This window comes from Westerdykella ornata (assembly GCF_010094085.1).
Source record: "Westerdykella ornata strain CBS 379.55 unplaced genomic scaffold EI97scaffold_4, whole genome shotgun sequence".
Taxonomy (NCBI): domain Eukaryota; kingdom Fungi; phylum Ascomycota; class Dothideomycetes; order Pleosporales; family Sporormiaceae; genus Westerdykella; species Westerdykella ornata.
This window is the reverse complement of record NW_022986854.1, coordinates 1,132,370-1,152,275: the sequence shown is the minus strand read 5'-3', so window position 1 is coordinate 1,152,275 and position 19,906 is coordinate 1,132,370. Positions and strand designations below refer to the sequence as shown.

At 53.7% G+C, this 19,906-nt stretch overlaps 4 protein-coding genes across 4 annotated transcripts; 2 read left to right on the top strand and 2 right to left on the bottom strand.

The window, feature by feature from the left end:
* Nucleotides 1–1,573: 1,573 nt before the first annotated feature.
* EI97DRAFT_456434 (uncharacterized protein) lies at nt 1,574–4,749 on the top strand (the record flags this gene model as incomplete). The annotated part of the gene is made up of 2 exons (XM_033800729.1): nt 1,574–1,907; nt 1,994–4,749. The coding sequence occupies 2 exons, from the start codon at nt 1,574–1,576 to the stop codon at nt 4,747–4,749; spliced, it is 3,090 nt and encodes a 1,029-aa protein (XP_033656566.1).
* Nucleotides 4,750–14,259: 9,510 nt separating this feature from the next.
* EI97DRAFT_456433 (uncharacterized protein) lies at nt 14,260–15,358 on the bottom strand (the record flags this gene model as incomplete). Its single annotated transcript, XM_033800728.1, has 2 exons — nt 14,260–15,275; nt 15,328–15,358. 2 exons carry the CDS (start codon nt 15,356–15,358, stop codon nt 14,260–14,262), a joined length of 1,047 nt encoding a protein of 348 aa, XP_033656565.1.
* A 1,504-nt stretch (nt 15,359–16,862) lies between these two features.
* On the bottom strand, nt 16,863–18,198 carry EI97DRAFT_456432 (uncharacterized protein; the record flags this gene model as incomplete). The annotated part of the gene is made up of 2 exons (XM_033800727.1): nt 16,863–17,767; nt 17,820–18,198. The coding sequence occupies 2 exons, from the start codon at nt 18,196–18,198 to the stop codon at nt 16,863–16,865; spliced, it is 1,284 nt and encodes a 427-aa protein (XP_033656564.1).
* Nucleotides 18,199–18,652: 454 nt separating this feature from the next.
* On the top strand, nt 18,653–19,825 carry EI97DRAFT_431243 (2-hydroxy-3-keto-5-methylthiopentenyl-1-phosphate phosphatase-like protein). The gene is made up of 3 exons (XM_033797888.1): nt 18,653–18,823; nt 18,879–18,924; nt 19,004–19,825. The coding sequence occupies exons 1-3, from the start codon at nt 18,773–18,775 to the stop codon at nt 19,744–19,746; spliced, it is 840 nt and encodes a 279-aa protein (XP_033656563.1). The 5' UTR covers nt 18,653–18,772; the 3' UTR covers nt 19,747–19,825.
* The last annotated feature ends 81 nt before the right edge of the window (nt 19,826–19,906 follow it).

The following is a 19,906-nucleotide window of genomic DNA, read 5'->3' as shown; positions in this document are numbered from 1 at the left end:
AGGGATGAGATGCTGGGATGCAGTATGACCGGCAGACGGAGGCGGGCCACGGGAACCTCTTGCTCGCTGGCAAGCCGCATCGCCGGCTGCAATTATGGGAACGGATTCAAGCCAAAGCATGAGGGAGTCCTCGACGACTTCTTCCTTCGTGCTGAGTTACTTTGCCCAGGGGGAGGTATAGCGAGAGTACAGGGCGGACGACGACGGTGGGCGATGGAGGTCTAGGAACTTGGCGGACGACCGCGTGCTCTTGAGGCCTCAACCACTCCCCCTTCGGCTGGCCGTTTTGCTGGCGGACGGGCGGCGCACGCCAATCACGACGCCTCTTGTTTCCTGATCGCCCAGGAGATGGTGGGCCGGTGGCGGGAGGGGGTGGTTCGTGGGTACGAAAGGGTACATGTCGAGCCGGCATCGGTACGGGGACGCCTCTTAAGACGGTCGCATATAGGGCCAGGATCGCACCGATCAACCAATATCATTTTTGATTGAGGGCCTGACGGACCCGCGGCGAGCATTTTGGGGTGCATCCGCACACGCTCAAGCTCTTCACGGCACCGACGATCCAGCGGCTTTGTGGACTGTGCTCAACGTGGAAGCGTTGCTCTGCGCCAGGGGGAGAAGTGCGCCCAGGGCACAACATGGATGTTGGCGGATGCTGGAGGGCTGCTGCAGAAGCCCGGGGGAAGCCATCTTCAGAAGCCTGCATCTGCATCTCTTCTGCATCTTCTGCGCCTCTGGCAGGCCTGGTCGACGACGGCAACGGGGGTTGCGCAGGGCCGTGACGGGTGCGTACTGTACCGCAGAGCAACAGCAACAAGACATCTGGACACGAACCTGGACACGGTCACTGTTCCTTTCCGCCCTGGACGACGACTGCTGTGTAGTGGTCACTGCTCTGCAGCAGCAGATGAGAGTCTCCTCATCCCACCCTTGGATGGGGCCCAGGGCTCTCTCTGACGCGCGACGCAGCTAGGCCCGGAGATGGGACCAGCGCTCCCCATGCTCGCTCCATGCCCTTCCCATAACCCTCGCATGCCCTCCGGTATTGGCCACCCTGTGCATCCAAAAGCTGTGCTATACCCCGCGGCCTGGACTAAGAAGGGTAAGACCAGAGGTGCTTCCGCGCCAGCAGCTATTATATTGTATCCAGGCACCTGCGGTCGACCATCATTTCGCTCACCTCACTGTACTGCCACTCCTCCTCCTCCACCGCCTCTGCCTTGCACACTTTCTCTTGCCGACCGCCTCCCAGCCCGGTGCTGAGCAGCCTGATCCATCCTGATCCATCCTGTCAACCTCGAGAGTGCATCCCAGCCATCTTGACATAGCCATCGACGGGACGCCGCCCTTCCCCCTCCCCAGAAACGAACGTACGCAGTCCTCATCCAGCCGGCCCGGATTACTCCATCATCGCTCGCCCTGGGAGCCATTTTCCTATCCGCCGGCTTTGAGCATTCCACTTTGGCCATCAAGTGCAGTTGTGGCTGGGGCCACAGCGGACACTAGCAAGATGCTTTCCACCGGGCTCCACCAATACCCGCCTGCCTTCAGCCATCACCTTCCTACATCAACAATGGTAGACCAACATCAGCATCTCGCTGCGCAGCACATGGGGCCGTCGCCGCTCGACACACTGGCACATACCTCTCAATACGCCGCGCTGCAATTCCATCACAATCGCCATGTTCTCCCCAGCGGCAAACCCATGGTCAAGCCTCACCGCCTACCCTATGCCAACGGTCCCTTGGCCGCAGCCCCTCGAGACCAGCGCACAGCAATGCTCCACGAGCGGGCGGGACGGGCTGCAACTTCAGGCCCTGTACGACGCCGCATCAGTCGGGCGTGTGATCAGTGCAATCAGTTGCGGACCAAGTGCGACGGCAAGGCGCCCTGTGCACATTGTATGGGTATGTCGTCCCAAGAAGCTCCACCAAGCGAACAGTGACAGCTGTGGCGCCGTTCCAGAGCAAACCCAACGCTAACCCAACTCCAGAATTTGGTCTCACGTGCGAATATGTACGAGAGCGCAAGAAACGCGGAAAAGCTTCGAGGAAGGACATTGCCCAGCAACAAGCGGCGGCGGCAGCGGCTGCAGCAGCTGCAGCAAATGGCACTGCTGCACCGTCTGGCGACTCGGCATCCGGTAGCCCTCAGTCGCGAAGCAACGGCCTTTCCCAGGACCACAAGGCGGCTGAGCCGGCACAGAATCGCGTCGAACCTACTGAACAGCGACCTTTGCCAGATCTCCCGCCTCCCAGCCTGCCCCCACCCAACCGGTCTGCAAGCATGTCAACGACTCGCGCCATGGATGGGTCGTCCATGTACCAGAACGTCACGCCAATCTCGCGGACCATGAGCCTTGGAGCTATTGAGGCCATCCCTGAACACGGTGTCCACCACCAAATGGGCGTGTCCAACGACGGCATGGGCCCGATGCAACCTCCACGATTACAGACTCAAGGTCTAACGATGCACGCCCCTATACCGGAGTACGCGCCCATGGACGACTTCAACCGCAACCTCATGCAACATTCCCCGCATCCCATGATGCAGCACGGGTTGCACCCAATCATTCAACCCAACGGTCTCCCAGAATACTCTGACAGCCCTTACTCCATGATGAGCCCACAGAGCGCGCAGGCTCCACCAGCCGCCTTCAGGATCCCGAGTGCAGAGTCACCTTTGCCTGGCTTCATTGGCCAATCTCCAGTCTCCGGGTCCCCTGGTTGGATGTCTCTGCCGTCGCCCTCGACCTCCATGTACCAGACCGCACATCACACCAGTGCCTCTCAACAACAATTGAAGTACCCAGTTCTGCAGCCGCTGATTCCTCATCTCACCAACATCATGCCGATCTCGTTGGCGTGTGAGCTATTGGAGCTTTACTTTCAGAGTTCCTCAGCAGCCTTCATGCAGCCCGTATCCCCGTACGTTCTGGGCTACGTTTTCCGGAAGCGCTCGTTCCTGAGGCAAAACAGTCCCCGCGTCTGCAGTCCGGCATTGCTCGCCAGCATGCTCTGGATCGGTTGCCTCACGAGTGAGTCTCCGTATCTTGCATCCTCGCCATCTGCTCGGAGCCAGTTGTCGGAGAAGCTCATCAACCTGACCATTAGCCTCCTTAAGCCGCTTGTACACGCCTCACCTGGAGAAGATGCCAGCCCCACTTTCAATCATCCAGTCGTGGGAGGCGGTACATTGACTAGCTTCGGTATGCCCGCACAGGACGCTGAAATCGGGTTGCCGGGCGCACCCGGTGGCTTGGACGACGTCGCTACATACATGCATTTGGCAATTGTCATATCCGCAAGCGAGTACAAAGCCGCATCACTGCGCTGGTGGAACGCTGCATGGTCGTTAGCGAGAGAATTGAAACTAGGCAAGGAGGTCCCAATGACACCACCGCCGGAACATGGCGACGAGGACGCGCCGGGAGAGGTCGAGATGGAACACATGCACGGAACGCAACCGAATGGTCAGAGCACTCCGATCAATCTCACCGAGGAGCAACGCGAAGAGCGCAGAAGGATATGGTGGCTGCTGTACACCGTAGATCGCCACCTAGCTTTGTGCTATAACAGACCACTGTCACTTCTGGACCTAGAATGTGACGGTCTGCTTCAACCGGTAGATGACTCCCTCTGGCAAGCAGGCGAATTTTACAATGGGGACTCCGCTCAAACGTTTTCAGATTCACACGCCCCTCTACGACGACGAGGTCCCTCTTACGAGTGCACCGGACACAGTATATTCGGATTTTTCCTACCTCTCATGACCATACTCGGGGAGATCGTCGACCTGAACCACGCCCGTCAACATCCTCGATTCGGCCGATTCCGTAACGGCTCCGATTGGGATGATCACGCAGCGGAGATCACCCGTCAGCTGGAAGCCTATGGTGAGACGCTGCAAGAGCTAAAGTTGAGGGCTACCAATGAAGCCAGCGCAGAGGCCGCACACGAATCACTGCATCCTGGCACGCCATCTGTGCGATCTGTGAACTCGTCCACCTCCAGGGCGCAAGAGTCGTTGATGAGGGCCAAGATTGTTGTGGCATATGGGACGCATCTGATGCACACCCTTCACATCCTTCTCAACGGCAAATGGGATCCCATTTCGCTCCTGGACGATAACGATCTGTGGATCTCGTCGCAATCGTTCATTGATGCCACGGGCCACGCAGTGTCCGCGGCAGAGGCGCTCAACGACATTCTGGAGCTCGATCCCGACCTCAGCTTCATGCCCTTCTTTTTCGGCATCTATCTCCTCCAAGGAAGCTTCCTGTTGCTTTTGATAGCCGATAAACTTCAGGGCGAAGCCAACCCCAACGTCGTCAAGGCTTGCGAGACGATCGTGCGGGCGCATGAAGCCTGCATCGTCACTCTCAACACCGAGTATCAGGTGAGTCTTCGTTCCTTCTTCATCCGCATTCAGCCTTTGTTTCAACGGCGACCAAATTCTCCGCATAATCTCTCCGAAGGCTGGGGACCCGGCTATCAGCATCGACACGCCCTCTTGGCACCTGGCTCTCGGGAGCTTCTCTCACACTTCCCTCCTAGTCCCGAAATGAGATGGAGTCATGCTTACCAAACATTCTTTTTGCAGCGAAATTTCCGGAAAGTCATGCGCTCGGCCTTGCAACAGGTCCGCGGCAGAGGCATGGATGACCATGCCGAGTTTGCGCAGCTGCGGCGTCGCGAGATGTTGTCGCTCTATCGGTGGAGCGGTGACGGCACGGGCCTCGCCCTCTAGTGCATGTAGCCATCCATCCATCCTCTATCTTCTCGCGCAAGCATATTGCATTCCACATATTACTCTTATAAAATCGTCCCGTCCTTGCCGTCCTTCCTCTGATTCCCCCCATCGCACCCTATTTTCCTTTTCGGGCGTTGGTGTATCGGTGTTGGCGTTGTTGGGCCCCGCATGTCTTGGGCAGGTATAATTCATATTGTCAGTCTCCGCTTAGTCGCGCGGCCGGACGGAACTCGACTAGACATCGCCCTCCCCACCACACTCCATCTCTCAGCTCTGCCACATGCAGGACTTGGCTAGGCGGCGTTCTTGGCTGGGCACTTTCTCTTCTTCGCGCTTTCGCTTTAAAACATTCGGGACGTCGATCGGTTTGTCGGTTTTGGCCTGACTAATTGGTTGGGCTTCGTCGGTGGTTTTGGGGTGTCTGGTTTTCCTCGCATATCAGATCCAACCTCTTCACTGCTATCCTACACTGGCAGCCCTGCTTATAGTCTGCTTTTGTTACCGGCGTTTTGCGGATTCTCGGTTCCTTTACATACCCCAAACATGCCCAATACCCCTTGTTATCTTCCTTCTTAACAATATCTTCCATACGTGCTATGTGGTTTTTGGACTTTCTTGTCTCTCGCGCGCAATACATATCTTGTTGATATACAATACCCCCCCCTTTTTCTATTCGATCTGCAGCCAGGCTCACCGCTGCTTCTTGGGACTACACATACTCATCTATCTAGCGTACCAAAAGGAACATCAGCCAAAAAGTTGCAGCGAAACAGAAAAATTCCAGGAATACACAAGTAACATTACAAACTAGAGCACTCTAAACTGCTCTTAATCTTGTCTCCTCCCGATTCTTCTCTCCTCCGATAGCGAGCAACAAAACTCCCGTATTCACCTTCCGCACCCACTCTCTCTCTTCGCGCAACACCCCAAGAACCCTTCAAATATGCCGTTCCATCAGAGGGACCCTCAAAATCCCCCTTCCCCTCCGCATCACACACAGCACACCCCCTTTACCGTTTCACAAGACTCGGTACTATAATCCAGGGTTGCCGCCGCTTTAGACCAGCCTTCCCAGCACCATGAACACCACCACTGCTGCTGCACAGACTCACTGCTCCAGCACTTCTTCCCCTCTCCGAGTGTGGTCTGGCATGTTTCAGATCCACAGGTGAACATGGCTTTTGCGGATCAGGTTCGGAGCGCGCCGGGGTAGCACGTCTCCAGCCTTTTCTCTGAGACGGGAAGAGGCCGGGGGCCTCTTAGCAACGAGGAGTTATAATTCCCTAGACTAGACTACTGGATGTAGAGTCTTATGGTTCAAGAAGTCTTATCAGAGACTTGTGACTGTTGCTGTGCCAGTGGTACCAATGGGTACCGTGGCCTACCTCCTCCACATCTCCTGTACACATCTCAGACGTGTCTGGTCAATGATATGTACTCTCCCATCCCTGATAGGGAGACGAACAGGATTTCAATCTTCGGCAGACCCACATAGATACAGCATGTCTCTAAGCGCGCGCAGACGCGTATGTGTAACGTCTCCCGACAGCGCCGTTTGGCAACGGCTTTTCGCTCTGCAGCCTTCCCAAAATGCAACAAACCGCTGGATGTTGTGTCCCCGTCACCTACCGATACGTCCAGAGTCCAGACGGATACACTGCAAGGACAAACCACATCATCGCAAGCAACCTTCAAAGGCGTACCCGCCGGACGGCCGCAGACCCGAAATGTCTGGCGCGGCTGAGCGGTAGGTACTGGACTTCCCGTTGCTGTTGTGCTGCTGCGAATCTTGCACATGTTCCCTCACCATACCAAACCGTCGAAACGGGTGACTCAAACCCAGTCGTAAGAGCCGCGGCCATCCGACTCCGATGCTGCACAGGCGCTACATGTGCTTACAGTAAGGCTTCGGTGCCAACCGCCGCCATCCACGCCATCCATCCGTTCGGCCATATTGGCACCGAGATGACGTCTGACTGCTCTGACAGGTGCCCGATATTGCGTTGCGCCTCTCAATTACACGACAGAAACGTGTAATCCGCGTCGGTTTTGCACGGTACTGCTCCTTGTTACTACCAATACACCGCCTCGAAGCTGCTTCTGAATCCTAAACACCGGTGGCTTGTCTGTGTGGAATTAAGATGCCGATGGGGCTTTATCAATGCACAGATGGATATCGGATTCCTGGATTCGCTTCCGGATGCGGATGCAATATAGAATGAAGCCTGCTCAACAATGGTTAACAAATCAGTCCGAGGACAACCGTCCACGGTAAGCCGGGGAGATTCTTCGGCTTCGGAATTCGGAGCAACGGGATCTCTCAATTCTTCTCTGTCCAATTGAGCGTGTGAGACGCGACGCTGTTCAAACACTGGTACTTGGTACGCTCTGACATGTGTGGCACGCCCGCTACCAGACTTCTCGAAGTGTGACGGGTGGGAGTTGGGTACCCAACGCCGGCACTGTTTGCATACATAGATGGAGGACCGATACTGCGTGATGTCGGGCAGCATCCGCCCAAAAGGTGTCAAACGGTACGCTTCTGAGCCGAAACATGAGGTTCCAACTATTCGTACTGATGCACTGGAGGTGTTGATAGCACATTATGAGGTCTCAACCAACAATATCAGCGTTTCAAGCTGCCCATCGGCAACATCAGCTCAGTGTGGCCGCAGCGACAGAACCAGGGAAAAGGATTAGGGAGGGACAACAGCGGCATTGCTGATCAAGTCGCTCGTTGGCGGGTCGACCCACGTAGGGCTGCCCGGAGGGTGTGCTCATGTATGCATGGAAGCTGTTAGGTTAAGGTTGGAGGGGTGGCTAGAACAGCGATACGCCAGACGATGTAAAAGACTTTCGGCGTGTGTACATCAACATGCCACCGACAGCGACTCCAGACCAGAGTGCTCTGTAAGGCCTTGAGCAAGACATGTGCAGCGACTCCCATCACGCGAAGAAGGATTACTATACTCCGTAAGTCGGAGTCACCATCCGTCCGCGTGCTGCCAACATACACCATGGGCATATGGATTGGAAAACCTGCGGTTCATGGTAGTAGAAGCACGCCGTCAAAAGCCGTCCACAGGTGTTGCGGAAAATACCCAGTTTCATCTTAATGCGTCGCAGTTAAGGTGCGTCTCCTTGGTCTCGAGGCCCCTCACCATCTTGCAGAAGGCACAGCAACGCCCCACAACATGAATGGTGGCTCATGCACGAGGAGAGTGTCGGCCAGCTGGTCCTTCGTCGCGGGTACGAAGAGGGACCGCTTCGAGCCCTCCATACAGCGCGAATAAGGGAGGTGGTCGGAAATCCTCCCCTACTCTCCGCTCCGCCGCCCATGGCGCAAGCCAGAGGGACCAGGACAATCCAGGTCAGCACAGATTCCAATGGTGACACAGCAGTACGGCAGAGCTGGGTCCAGCTACCGATGATGGAGACTACCAAACGACATCCGCCTGTGTGGGTGGTATCCTCCGCAGTTTTGTTGCTCCACACCAGCGTTGCAGGCAGCGGATTGAATGGATTTAATATGGAGATATATGAATGGTGAGTCCAAACCCGGGGAGAGACATGCGACCCCACAATCCTTCGGCGCTGCACTGCGGCACGGACGCAGGTGCGCGGAGAATAATGCGACCAGTCTTGTTCAGAAGAAGCACACTGTGGGAGTCCACCATGTTGCGTGCTGTCGGCTTGTCTATTCCTTCATAGGTTCCGATATTAAATGTGAAGTGGGAGCTAAAAGTCTTCCACGTGCGGGCGCTGTGATTGGCGATCAATTAAGGAAATGCGATCCGAAAGCGCGGTAGATATATCAGAATGCTGCGAACGGAGACCAGATCCGTTACTGCACAGTGATCGTCAACGCGTCGGCCTACTTGTGACCTTCTAGAATTGGAACTGGGTTGAGGTGAGACAATGCGCCAACGTTTACGGAGTACATTGAATCAGTTACTTCATATACAGGTTGCGAATACGCCATTCCTGTTCAGGAGGCGTTTCGAGGGCGATGTCGGACACGGCAAGGCGTCGGTAAGGATTGACTCGCGTACTAGATGTGCCAACGGTCCGCATGTAGATATAGCTCTGGAGGGTTAAGGTCCGTTGACTACAGGAAAGGGTCTTGCGAGCGTCATACCGCCAGCCGCTATGGCACATCACACGCGACTTGAGCTAGCCATGGGTATATAGTAATCGCCCGAAAGCAGAGGAAAACGGCCAGAGGATCTGGATCTGCACTTGGACATTGTGGGGTAAGTCGAGGTCGGGGTGGGTCGCTGGGGGTACATACATGCGTCCTCGTCGGCTACCGTGGGTTCTCGTTTGTACAGTTTGTACCTGCAAGTACCTCTCGGCCTCGAAATGTCAAACCCGGTCATTGGTTGTTATTCAAGAACAATAATAATGGGAGGTTGGGGCCAGCTCGAGGGCGAGGGAGGGGTCCTGGTGATCTGTGTCTTGGGGAGACCTGGTTGTCAAGATTAGGCTAAACAACAGTCTCGGGTACATAGAGCCATGCGGAAGCGGCAGCTATAGCAGTGTTCTGCTATGCGTCTACTTCTCACGACAACCAGCCATGTTGGCAGACTAAATTCCAAATCCCCTGCGAGTTGAACGACACAGGACTGAGAAAGCCTCTTCGTGTTGATGTGTCCTTTCATCGCGGCTGAGGCCCGTTCCGATCAGGAGATCCGCTTTCGGCGCATCGTTTTCGCCAGAAAGGGGACAAGTGCGGACCTCCATCACACATATTGCATACTGATGTCAATGGCTTCGCATTTAATCCAGTTCCGGAATCCAGTAGGGCTAGTAGTCGGGAGTTGAGAATTGGAAGACAAGCCAACCCAGCGCTCGTACCAGAGTCGAAAGAACGTGGCGTGTCGATGTTATCCACGCGGTAGTGATCGCCTCGTGGTTCACTCTGGTCGGTTGCGCTCCATGGCAATCAAGAAACCTTATTCTGCGTTTGGGGCAAGGTAACCTCCACTTTCGTCAGCTATGGACATGGAACTGAGACACCCTGAACGAGGAGACACTATCGTAGATGGTTGGTATGGACTGACTCTCACTGTTCAGGCCCAGCTCACTTCGACAGACCCCCACCCTGGTTCAAGATAAATCAGGCCTCGTCTGCCATCTAGGGTTCGCAACCTGGTCAAGGACCTGAATCTGCAGGGGCTCGTAGCCATGCGGCCAGGGTGTTTGACGCGGCGCAGCTGCAGTAGTTCATCAGGCCATGCGCGCCAGAAGAGACGCAGCCTGGCCCTTTATTTGCAAAGCGGAAGCGAAACCTCTGTACCAGGAAGAGAAGCAGAAGTAACATTCCCAATGAGGCGCCAAAGTCATTATGACTGATTACATAGTTCCAAGACGCTTTCCAGGTGTTTGAATTGTAGGTCCTTAGCTTTGCGATGGCCGGGGCACTACCATATCTGATCGGGACAGTAGTCCTGGAAGGCAGTATGACATGTAGCGGAGAAGCGCCGAAATTCCTTTCAACTGAAAATGCTGAGCCTGCCCTAAAGAAACACTTGTCCAGACCTAGTTGTGGGGACTTTGTGTGTTGGTTGTGAGAGCAACTGTTGTTGCACGAGTGGCGTCAGGTGTTCTCATTGTCTGCAGACGACGTCCCGTTTCTGACGCGGATGTTAACCCTAAACGTTCCAGCCTGCACATCTTGGCCGGGTGCTAAAAACAGGCTCTTGAAAGGGGTGGTTGTGGGACTTGAGTCCAGAATTTCCAAATCTGACCAGGTACATCGAGAAGACGCGGTCATAATAACGGACAGACTTATAGCAATACCTCAATGGTGACTTCAACGAAACGCATTGAGAGACGATGCCCGCAATCGCCAATAACAGGCATGTCTTCCTGCCATCCGAGTCAGGCGGCTCTTCTGTCGTCGATCACATAACGCAAAGTCTGCAGGATGCGGAGTCGGATAGTGCAAATGCATCGCACGCAACGTCGTCGATAGTTGAGTCAGATAATGGCGAAGGGTCTTGGAGTGCCGGCCCTTGAGACCATAGCAATACACGCGTTCGAGAAGATTTCCGCATGATCTTCCCCGCCTTATTGGCGCTGCCTGATCGAGAGATCCCGTTCGCAAGCATAACCCCGCAGCTTGAATCCTTCGCAGTTTCCTGGATTGTGGGGTATGAGGAAGAAACACCAGGGTCTTCGGCAGCTGTAGCCTTCCGTAGCGCCAAGTGAATAGAAGTTGCGGATGCCGAATTGTCGAACGTAAGCGCACGATTATGCGGCCGTCCTGAAATCGAGGGTGCATGACCGACTATGGCGGACGCACCACAGTCAAGAAAGAAGTCCGGTGGCTGAGTTTTGTTGAGGCCAGCGGAGTCCTGTTACACGAACAGAAGCCGGGGTACTTCCAAAATCGACTGAGCCTTCACAAGGAAGGAACAACACCATAACAAATTGGAAAGCTGCGGAGGCGAGATATTATCCTTGAGTAGGGTTGCAATCATGCAAGGCATTTGGCATGCAGTGCCTTTCCAGGGAGGCTTTCAAGCCACGGCAGGGCAATAAGGAGCCCTTGTCACCGTCCCTAGTCTGCAAGACTTAGCATACTGACCATGCAATAAGTCTCCCCGTTCTGCACCCAGGTATGCCCCTGCTGCAGTTTGCAGCTCTTGAGCGGCCCGGCTTACGTCGATGGTAGATATGCGCCACTTGTGCGAACAGCTTAAGCGGCTACATTGCGGAGTGGATTCGTGATGATCGAAGCGAAGCCGGGAGTAATTTTGAGAGGTATATGTGACGAATTATAGTACTCTTACATGCTGCAACCTACAGGCAGCTACTGCAGTGACAGAACGATGCGTTGTCAAAAGAGATCCACCGGGACATGGGAAGACGAGCAGGTTGTCCTTTGCATGGCGGCGATGTGAAGAACAAGAGACAGTGCGAGTCCGTATGAATTGACACATTAGCGTTGGTAATAAGCCGTCCTAGAGAGCCCGATCACACATGATGAGTATCATGATGCTCAAGTTGCTAGCGATGATGAAGGGCAGGGACTTAGCCCTTTTACAGATCAGAAAACCGGTACATCGAGCATGAGCCGTTTAAATAACGTGAGACGTGAGTATTTTGACGCCTGGGTCCGAAGTAAAATCCAGGTATGCGAAGCATACCTCGAATGAGTTCTGGATGACGCCTTGAATGATAGTCAGCTTGCGACTTGGCTGGTGCATGCAATGTATGTTACCCCCAGAGCGCTGTATATCTCTTTCCCTATAACCGCGTCCATGGCACTGAATAGCGAGCAATCTCCTATGCCGAACAAGCCGAATGCGTTGTCCCAATAGTATTGGAGTTCGCCAGATGTCAATTGAAATATGTGGCCGGCCAAACACTGGGATTTCAGCCAGGAAAACCGTGTCATTTCTCATGCGGCAATGCGGTCTCATACGCGGTTCTGGCTCAGTTCCAGTTAGTGAGTGAGGCGCCACAAGTTGAGCGAAGTTAAGCGAATTCTCGAGGTTGGTGCAGAGTTGTGTAGATAGCCATGGCCTTGCGTCAGGGCCTGGTACATATCTTCTGCCCGCCATGCAGGAAATACTCGTAATAGATCCTCTGAGCGAAGTGAACTCGATAGACTGTATTATGCGGCCGCAAATTTCTTAGAAAAGTTGCTAATTGCCTGCTCCACCGGTTCCTACGGACGAAGGTTGTGCATTGAACACGGGATACTGGCCCCTTGTGTCGTTGTTGTGTTACATATTTGGCCATCTGGTAGCAACACATTCCTCCCTTGACCTTGTACCATACCGTCGCTGACATGTGGAGCTTCAATGCGCGGACCTCTCCTGATAGGATACAATCATGGTCTCGATGCCCTTGAAACCTTCCGGTGGAGAATTGAAGGATATCCATCCCAGGGCCGTCGATGTGTGGGATGACATCAAATTACAGGAATTGACGAGCTCCGAGATATACCCTACTGGCAGCATCTGAGCCATTGCAGGGCGTGAAGGGTGAATGGTGGTGAAGAGACTGAGGCACCAAGAGGTTCCGTTGGAATGATGTGGAGATGATCGAATGGAAGCAGCGAAGAAATGTGACGCTCGTGCCAAGCTCTGAGGCGCCCAGATGCGAGTCTCGCGCGTGTTCACGTGCGAAGACATTCACCAGTTGACCAATATCAAGAGCCTTGACTTGTTCTTCGAAGCATCGATCGCACGCCTGTGGATCGATTTCGTGAATGGGCCAGGTATACGTACAAGCTTGGGATAGCCAGGGTCTCAACTTTTGTACGCCGTTCATAGATGACCTCGGATCAGCTTCGACATGTTCATTTTCCAGACACGCGAAGTTGTTGAACTTTGCCTCCCGATTTTTTTTGCTCGCACAGGTTCCTTTCGGCCTTGATAGATTCAAGTTGAGTTATGATTCAGGCGGCACATTTGGAGCTTCGGAAACTCCTACCCCAGAATTCCGGCTGCGAATGCTCCTATGTTTCTTGGTCGACAAGTCAAATCCGATTGCCTCAGATTAGAGTAATCTGAATTGGTGGATGGGTTGCGTAGTCTAGTCGGGAGGTTCGGGATGTCTGTAGGGGGAGTCCATAATCGCCTTGTCCACTTCGACTCTTCATGACAGCACTTTTGCTATGCTCGGCATACTCTTCTTCTCTTTTTTTAGCCCTTTGCCTCGAATCCAATCCTCTTTTCCTAATCCGCTATTCTTCTTCCTTTTCCTTCTCTTTCCTCCAGAACTTGACCCCAATACACATGACCAGCGAAAGCGTTCTCAGTCCATCACTGCAAAACGACCACCACCAGGACGCGTCCACCATTCCTCCAGGAAGGCGCAACATATATAATGTTACCCTTGGTCACCCTGCCATAAGCACATGTCTGTAAAACAGCAGCTCGCCCCTCCAACCCCTCCAACCTCGGAAACTTTTATGCATCAAGATCACCATATGCATACACTTGATATTCCACGAATCAGCGTCGAGCATCGCACTACCGCGAGCGCTAGCAACGCCACATACCCATGCTTCTGGGAATCGTATCGGAGCGAAGGTCTGGAGAAGGAAACGAGAACGGTGAGGGAGATGGAGCGCGTAGTGAGAGACCGGCGTGGTGGGTTTGTGAAGTTCCCAAGGGTTGCTATATTTGGTGCGTTGAGAGGGAATACGGAATTGAGTGATCACGATGTACCTAAGCGACATGCTCGAAGTAAATATAAAAGATTGAGAAATACGTAGTCAAGACTTTCGGTACGGGAATACGGCACTTGGGCCTGATCGTACTGTACTTTTTACAATACACGACTTTCGCTCAACTCTATGCTGTGCAAACAGTTCTACACACTATTCCCATCCCTATATATCAACAGCCAGCAACCACCAACGCCGCGCTTGCTCAATCGGAAATAGTCAAAGAAAACAGTCGTAAGATAATCATGTACAAAGGATGGAGAAGGGTGACCAAAATCCCACCAGAAAACAATCCCCTCCACATACTTCACTAACGGTGCTTACCGCCACCCCTCCTCTCCTAACCCTGCACCTATATCTGCTCCCATTCCTCTCACCTTCCCCTTCTCCTCTCCATAACACACGATGGTCACCACATCGGCATCCACACCGCCGTCCATACTCCCCAACTTCCTATGCCTCCCTTCTCCCACGCCGAGTCCAGCCTCGACCATCTCCTCCCGCCCCTGACCCCTCCTCCTCCTCCGAACAAAAACCCTCAGACTCGGCAAGCAAACCGCAATAACCGAACTCACAATCTCCACGAGCGCCCACACATCGATCGTATGCGTGATACTCGCTTTCGGCACGCTCTGCACCAACTTGAGCGTCACGAAGCGTACCAGTGCCGCGAGGATGGAGACGCTGCCCATGAGGAAGATGAAGGCGAGGCCAGCGATCTCTTTGCTGCCTAGTTGGGTTGCGAGGAGGGTGGAGATGGGAATGCTGAGGATGACGATGTCGGTCGCGATGTTGGTGAAGGTGGAGATGGTGACGGATTCGATGGAGTGGACGGCGGAACATAAGTGGCCGCCCGGTGGAGGGGCCCAGTTCGCTGAGATAGGCGTGCACCAGAAGGCGATGATACCCATGTGCAAGAGGAAAGTAGCGGCTGTGAAGATGCAGGCTCCGAGGAGGGTGAGGCGGGCGCGACGACCCTGCAGAGAGAAGATGCTGTAGTAGAAAGCGAGCAACGCGGCTTTGCTGGCCCATAAGGAAATGTATATGAAGAAGAGGCTGATCCACGAGACGTATAGTAAGTGTCCGGAGAGGTGTTGGGGAACGCCGTAGTAGAGGGATCCTTTCGGGTAGGAAAGGTATTTCATCCGGAGACTGTTCTTCCAGGTATTGATGGCAACGAGAACCATCCCTGAGAGCCAGGCCAACAAGATGAAGCCGTCAGATATATTAGCGGCCAAAGAGACGATCCCCCGATTCCTAGATCGAAGAGAAACGCGGATAATTATTGGGACCAAGGCGACGGTCATGAGGGTCCAGTCAAGAGCTATGAAGCTCGCTTGGGTAAGTGTTAGTTTGCACAGTAGGCATTTGCCCAGAGAGCTGCTTACAAAGAGGAAGTTTGATATCCTGATATACCATCTTGGATATTCTGCGTGCCAGCACACCTTAACTTGCGATGGAGCGTCCGTGTATTCTCCTCCACGCCAACACTGACGAAATGTCGAAGCTGGCCGGCCAGCAATAGAAAGAGGAAAATGCGACGTTGACTATATATGAGAATGATCACAGTTAGATACTCTCGTACAAGACGACAGAAACAGGATAGATCTTAAGTGCAAGGATAAGGCTGGGATGATGGGGCTGAGGCGTCGGACGGAGCTGATGACTACACTCTCCATTGAATGACAAAGATCGGGATGGGTACGTCGGCTCCCCCATACATATGTAGACCCTTCTCTTCCAGTTCCTCTGTCTAGAACGAGCTGCCAAGCGACTACGGCCTTCGCCTAGTCCGCATCTCACCGTCTCCAATTCTGTGGGGGCAGGGCTGAGGCTGAGCTCTAACCGTGGTGTTATTCCTAGACCTATCACCATCTGCGGCCAATCAGAAATTGCTCTATGCATGTCAGCATTTTAGCTATTTCCCCATCTAGTCACAAACCTAGACAGTCCGACGGTGATTCGATCTTGCTGCTCTTTAGCTCAGCTCTCTTGTATTCGACCCCACTTGCCGTTAATAGATAAGCTCAAGTCAACAGAGTGTAAGGAAAATTCCGCCCAAGAGAACGTATGCCAACCTGCAACTCTGATTGAACGATAGAATAAATGGATAGCCATCATAGCTAAACAATGACGGCAGTCGGTAGTGGCCTGCAGATGCCAGCACAATGGGCAGCGTTAGCGACCGAACGGAGGACTTTGCGAGATTTTCACCGCTCTCCCTCGAAGCTTGGTGGAGGTAGTTCATATGGTTGACACCACTAGACTAACCTTTCGTGATAACAATTGAGGAAGACGGACATCTGAAAGTACTCCATGCAGTTGTGGCTCGGTAAAGACCGAAAACGTTTCTCTTTCCTAGCAATAACAGATCTGCGTCCCTAGTCCGTCACACTACCGTGGAACTTGTCATGAACTGTAACAGTCAACTCCAAATCCCAATCTCAAGAGAACGAGCGGATAGTCCAGTCAAACTAACCAGACCACTCCGCCGGCGCCACCGCGATCCCTAGGACATGGTACACAATATCGGCTGGGGGCGACGTTGACGAGGCTGTGGGCATTTGGTGAGATAAGCTCGCCTCTCCCTGCATCGGCATTGTGTGTTCAGCTCTAGGAGGGAGAGGAGATACTAACGGATAGACCCGACTAGAAGCTCATCCTGTGCGTCAGATTAGAAGTAGGTAAGACCGCCACTGGAAGAGGAGAGTGACAGTCGTTCCGTTTGAAGGCCCTTAGTTGTCATCGGCAACCATATGTGGCTGATGGGACTTATGAAGTGGCTGCTGAGATCGTCTATGATTGGGTATGTACAAGTAAATAATATGTACAGCGGTAGAATAATACACTGGGGCCGCTCGGGTGAATGCAGTAGTGAGGCCTCAGTTGGGAGTCGGATTCCGTAACGGCGGGTAAGTCATTGTTACCTGCTACTGAACCAGAACACAACCATTGCGCAGACATATCCGGCGGCGGCACTGACGCAGATTGCGGCGGTTAGGTCTTTCTTCCGGACGGAAATCGGTTCCTCGCTCACGAGGGCTTCAAGTCTCGCGGTGATCTTCTGCAGATTGGGCTTGCTTTGGGCGGTTTCGGCAGGTACGTCAGAGGACACCGCCTCTTCGACTATATCGACTGCAGGCGGAGTTGGGGGTTCAATGACTGGGTTGGGTGCAAGGAAGGCCTCTGCTTCGTTTGGCGTAGTTTCTGAGATTTCGACCGCTGACGGAAGAACCTCATTGGTAACAACGGACCCGGGCGGAGTAGGCTGGGCTTCTCCCTCCTCTGCCAGAGGTCCTACGGGCTCTACAGCCTTGTCGATGTCTGCTTCAATTGCTGCCGTGGTCGGGAGGACTGCCGGCGCGGCAGTAATGACTGGCTTTTGGGCCTCCTCTAACGCAGCTTTGATTTCCCTGACCATTCTTCTCCTCCTCCAGGGCTCAATGACAATCAACGACGCCAAGAGCAGGACAATGTTGAGCCCCATGAGACCAAAGGTAACCCAGGTGCTGTTCCGCCGAATCGTGTCACTCCAGATCTGCTCCTCGTGGTACTGTGCCCGCTCTCGCTTTTCCAGCTGTGATCGCGCTTCCTCGAGGGCATTCTCAGCCGATGCCACGGCCTCCTTCGCTTCACGGATGGCTTGATCATTGACATGCTCTGACCGGATCAAGGCCATGTACCGCTCGAGGTCCGTTGCCGACCATGAGTGTTTCCGCTCCAACAGGGCAACAACCTCTTTTTGCGATGCTGCTTGCTGGGCGTGAGCTGCGTCCAGTGCCTGTTTCGCTTCTTCGATAGCCTGTCGCCGAGCTTTCACGAGATTTTCTACGAGCTGTTAGATGCTAGCGGAACGATGCCAAACTCTCAGAATTGGTACCTTGATCCTTGATTTCCCTCTTCAGGGCCGCGATGCTGGAGTAGTCTGTCCCCGTATATGTATTCACTTTCTGGGTCACCACCGCAAGTCTCGGTAACAGCTCGTCCATAAACTCAGATATGCGTTTCTCAAAGTTCCATCGCTGTTCAGCGTGATGTGAAGGCAGGTCCTCGGCAGGCACCCTCGCTATATTATCTTCAACTTTCGGTTGCTTCGCCTTTGGGGGCACGTCGGACTGGCTTGGGTTTTCGGCGGACGGCTTAAGAGGAGGCGTGGGAGGTGTCATCGCAATTGCCTCACCAGGCTCTGACGGCAATGGGTCTTCTACTCTGCCATCTGCAGGCTTTCTTTCTTCAGTAGGCGGAGGTGGAGGGGGCATAGGAATAGGCTCAGATGTTTCGGACGAGCCATCTTTCGCTTGCGGGGGTTGCGAGGAGAATAATCGGCGACGGTACTGTCTGTTGAATGCATCGTTCGGACTCAATTGGATTCTCGATTCCCGGGTGGAAGGTGTAGAAGAGGCTCGGAATTGACAGCTCCAGCATACCGACCAATTCATCGAAGCGGCATGCTTTGCGGCATTATGGGCTCGACGCGGTGCTACTGGCACCAATCCCGTAAGAAAAGAGCGTGACGCATGCTGGAGCAGCGGTCTCATTCTTATGGAGCGCTGCTCACATTCGGCGTGCCGACAAAAACCGAACGGAGACCTATGGACTTGAAGCACCAACAAAATGACGAACGGGTGGGAGCTCAAGCAGAACGCCAAGCCAGCCTGCCTTTTTCCGACTCCCGGGAATTCCCCTTTCGGCTGGCCGATGAAATATTTCCAACAACAACATCTGCCTCTGATAAACACATCTTTTGCTTTCGGAGGGGCCGGTTGCTGAGTCTTTCGCTGAATCCTTGGTTATCTATTCTGTGCTCTTCGTTCTTGCAAACATCAAGCAAAGATGGGATCGCAAGCTGGATCGGATCTTCCTGCGATGAAGACCAACCCCAAAGTAGGGCAAATGGGAACATATATGATGACATGAAGGGTGCTCATAAATTCTCAAGTTCATTTTCTTCAGCGATTTTGACGGCACAATTACGCTGCAGGACAGTAGGTCTACGTTCGGTTTTAATTAAAACATAGAGTCCTATACGCTTCAAAGGTCCTGTTACATACTAATAGGTCACAGGCAATGACTTCATGACCGACAACATCGGCTACGGCCGTGACAAGAGGCGGCAAGGGAACCTGGACACGCTCACGGGCAAGATTACTTTCCGCGACTCCTTCCGGGAAATGATGGACAGCATCAAGAAGCCGTACAACGAGTGCATAGACTACCTCGTGTCCAACATCAAGCTGGATCCCGGTTTCAAGGCCTTCTTCGAATGGAGCATGCAGCACAACATCCCCGTCGTCGTGCTCTCCTCGGGAATGGAACCCATCATCCAGGCCCTCCTGAGGGCGCTCGTGGGCCCGGACGCGGAAAAGATCCAGGTCCTCGGAAACTTCGTCAGGGCTCGACCGGGGAAGCGCATCGACGAGGAAGGCGGATGGGAGATCGAGTTCCGCAATCCGGAGAGCGGGTTCGGGCATGACAAGTCGATTGAGCTGCGCAAATACTCGTCACTTCCTGAAGAGATCCGGCCGACGATGTTTTACGCTGGTGACGGTGTTTCGGATCTTTCTGCTGCTCGGGAGACGGATCTGCTCTTTGCCAAAAAGGGGCACGACCTGATCACCTATTGCGTGAAGGAGAATGTGCCCTTCACCGTCTTCGAGCACTGGGGAGACATTCTCGACAAGTGCAAGGAGATTGTCGAGGGAAGGATCACGGTTAAGCAAGCTGCTCAAGATGGCTTCGAGGCATACAAGGCTGGCGAAGCTGGACTGGCTCCAGTTGGAGACGCGGGACAGCCTACGGTCAAATAGATTACGCAAGCATTGGAGCGTTCAGCAAAACTATATTACACCACGGTACATACACAGATAGAAGATAGACATATAGACGATTTTCTATTTCAACATGATGTTGACGGACGCCAAAGTGGGGACGCCGTACAGGCGAACAAACTGTCAACAAACATTCACC

Coding starts and splice junctions, on each gene's coding strand:
- EI97DRAFT_431243 (XM_033797888.1), top strand. CDS start 18,773: ATGGGATCGCAAGCTGGATCGGATCTTCCTGCGATGAAGACCAACCCC. Junction 18,824..18,878: donor CGATGAAGACCAACCCCAAA/GTAGGGCAAATG, acceptor TAAATTCTCAAG/TTCATTTTCTTCAGCGATTT. Junction 18,925..19,003: donor CACAATTACGCTGCAGGACA/GTAGGTCTACGT, acceptor AATAGGTCACAG/GCAATGACTTCATGACCGAC.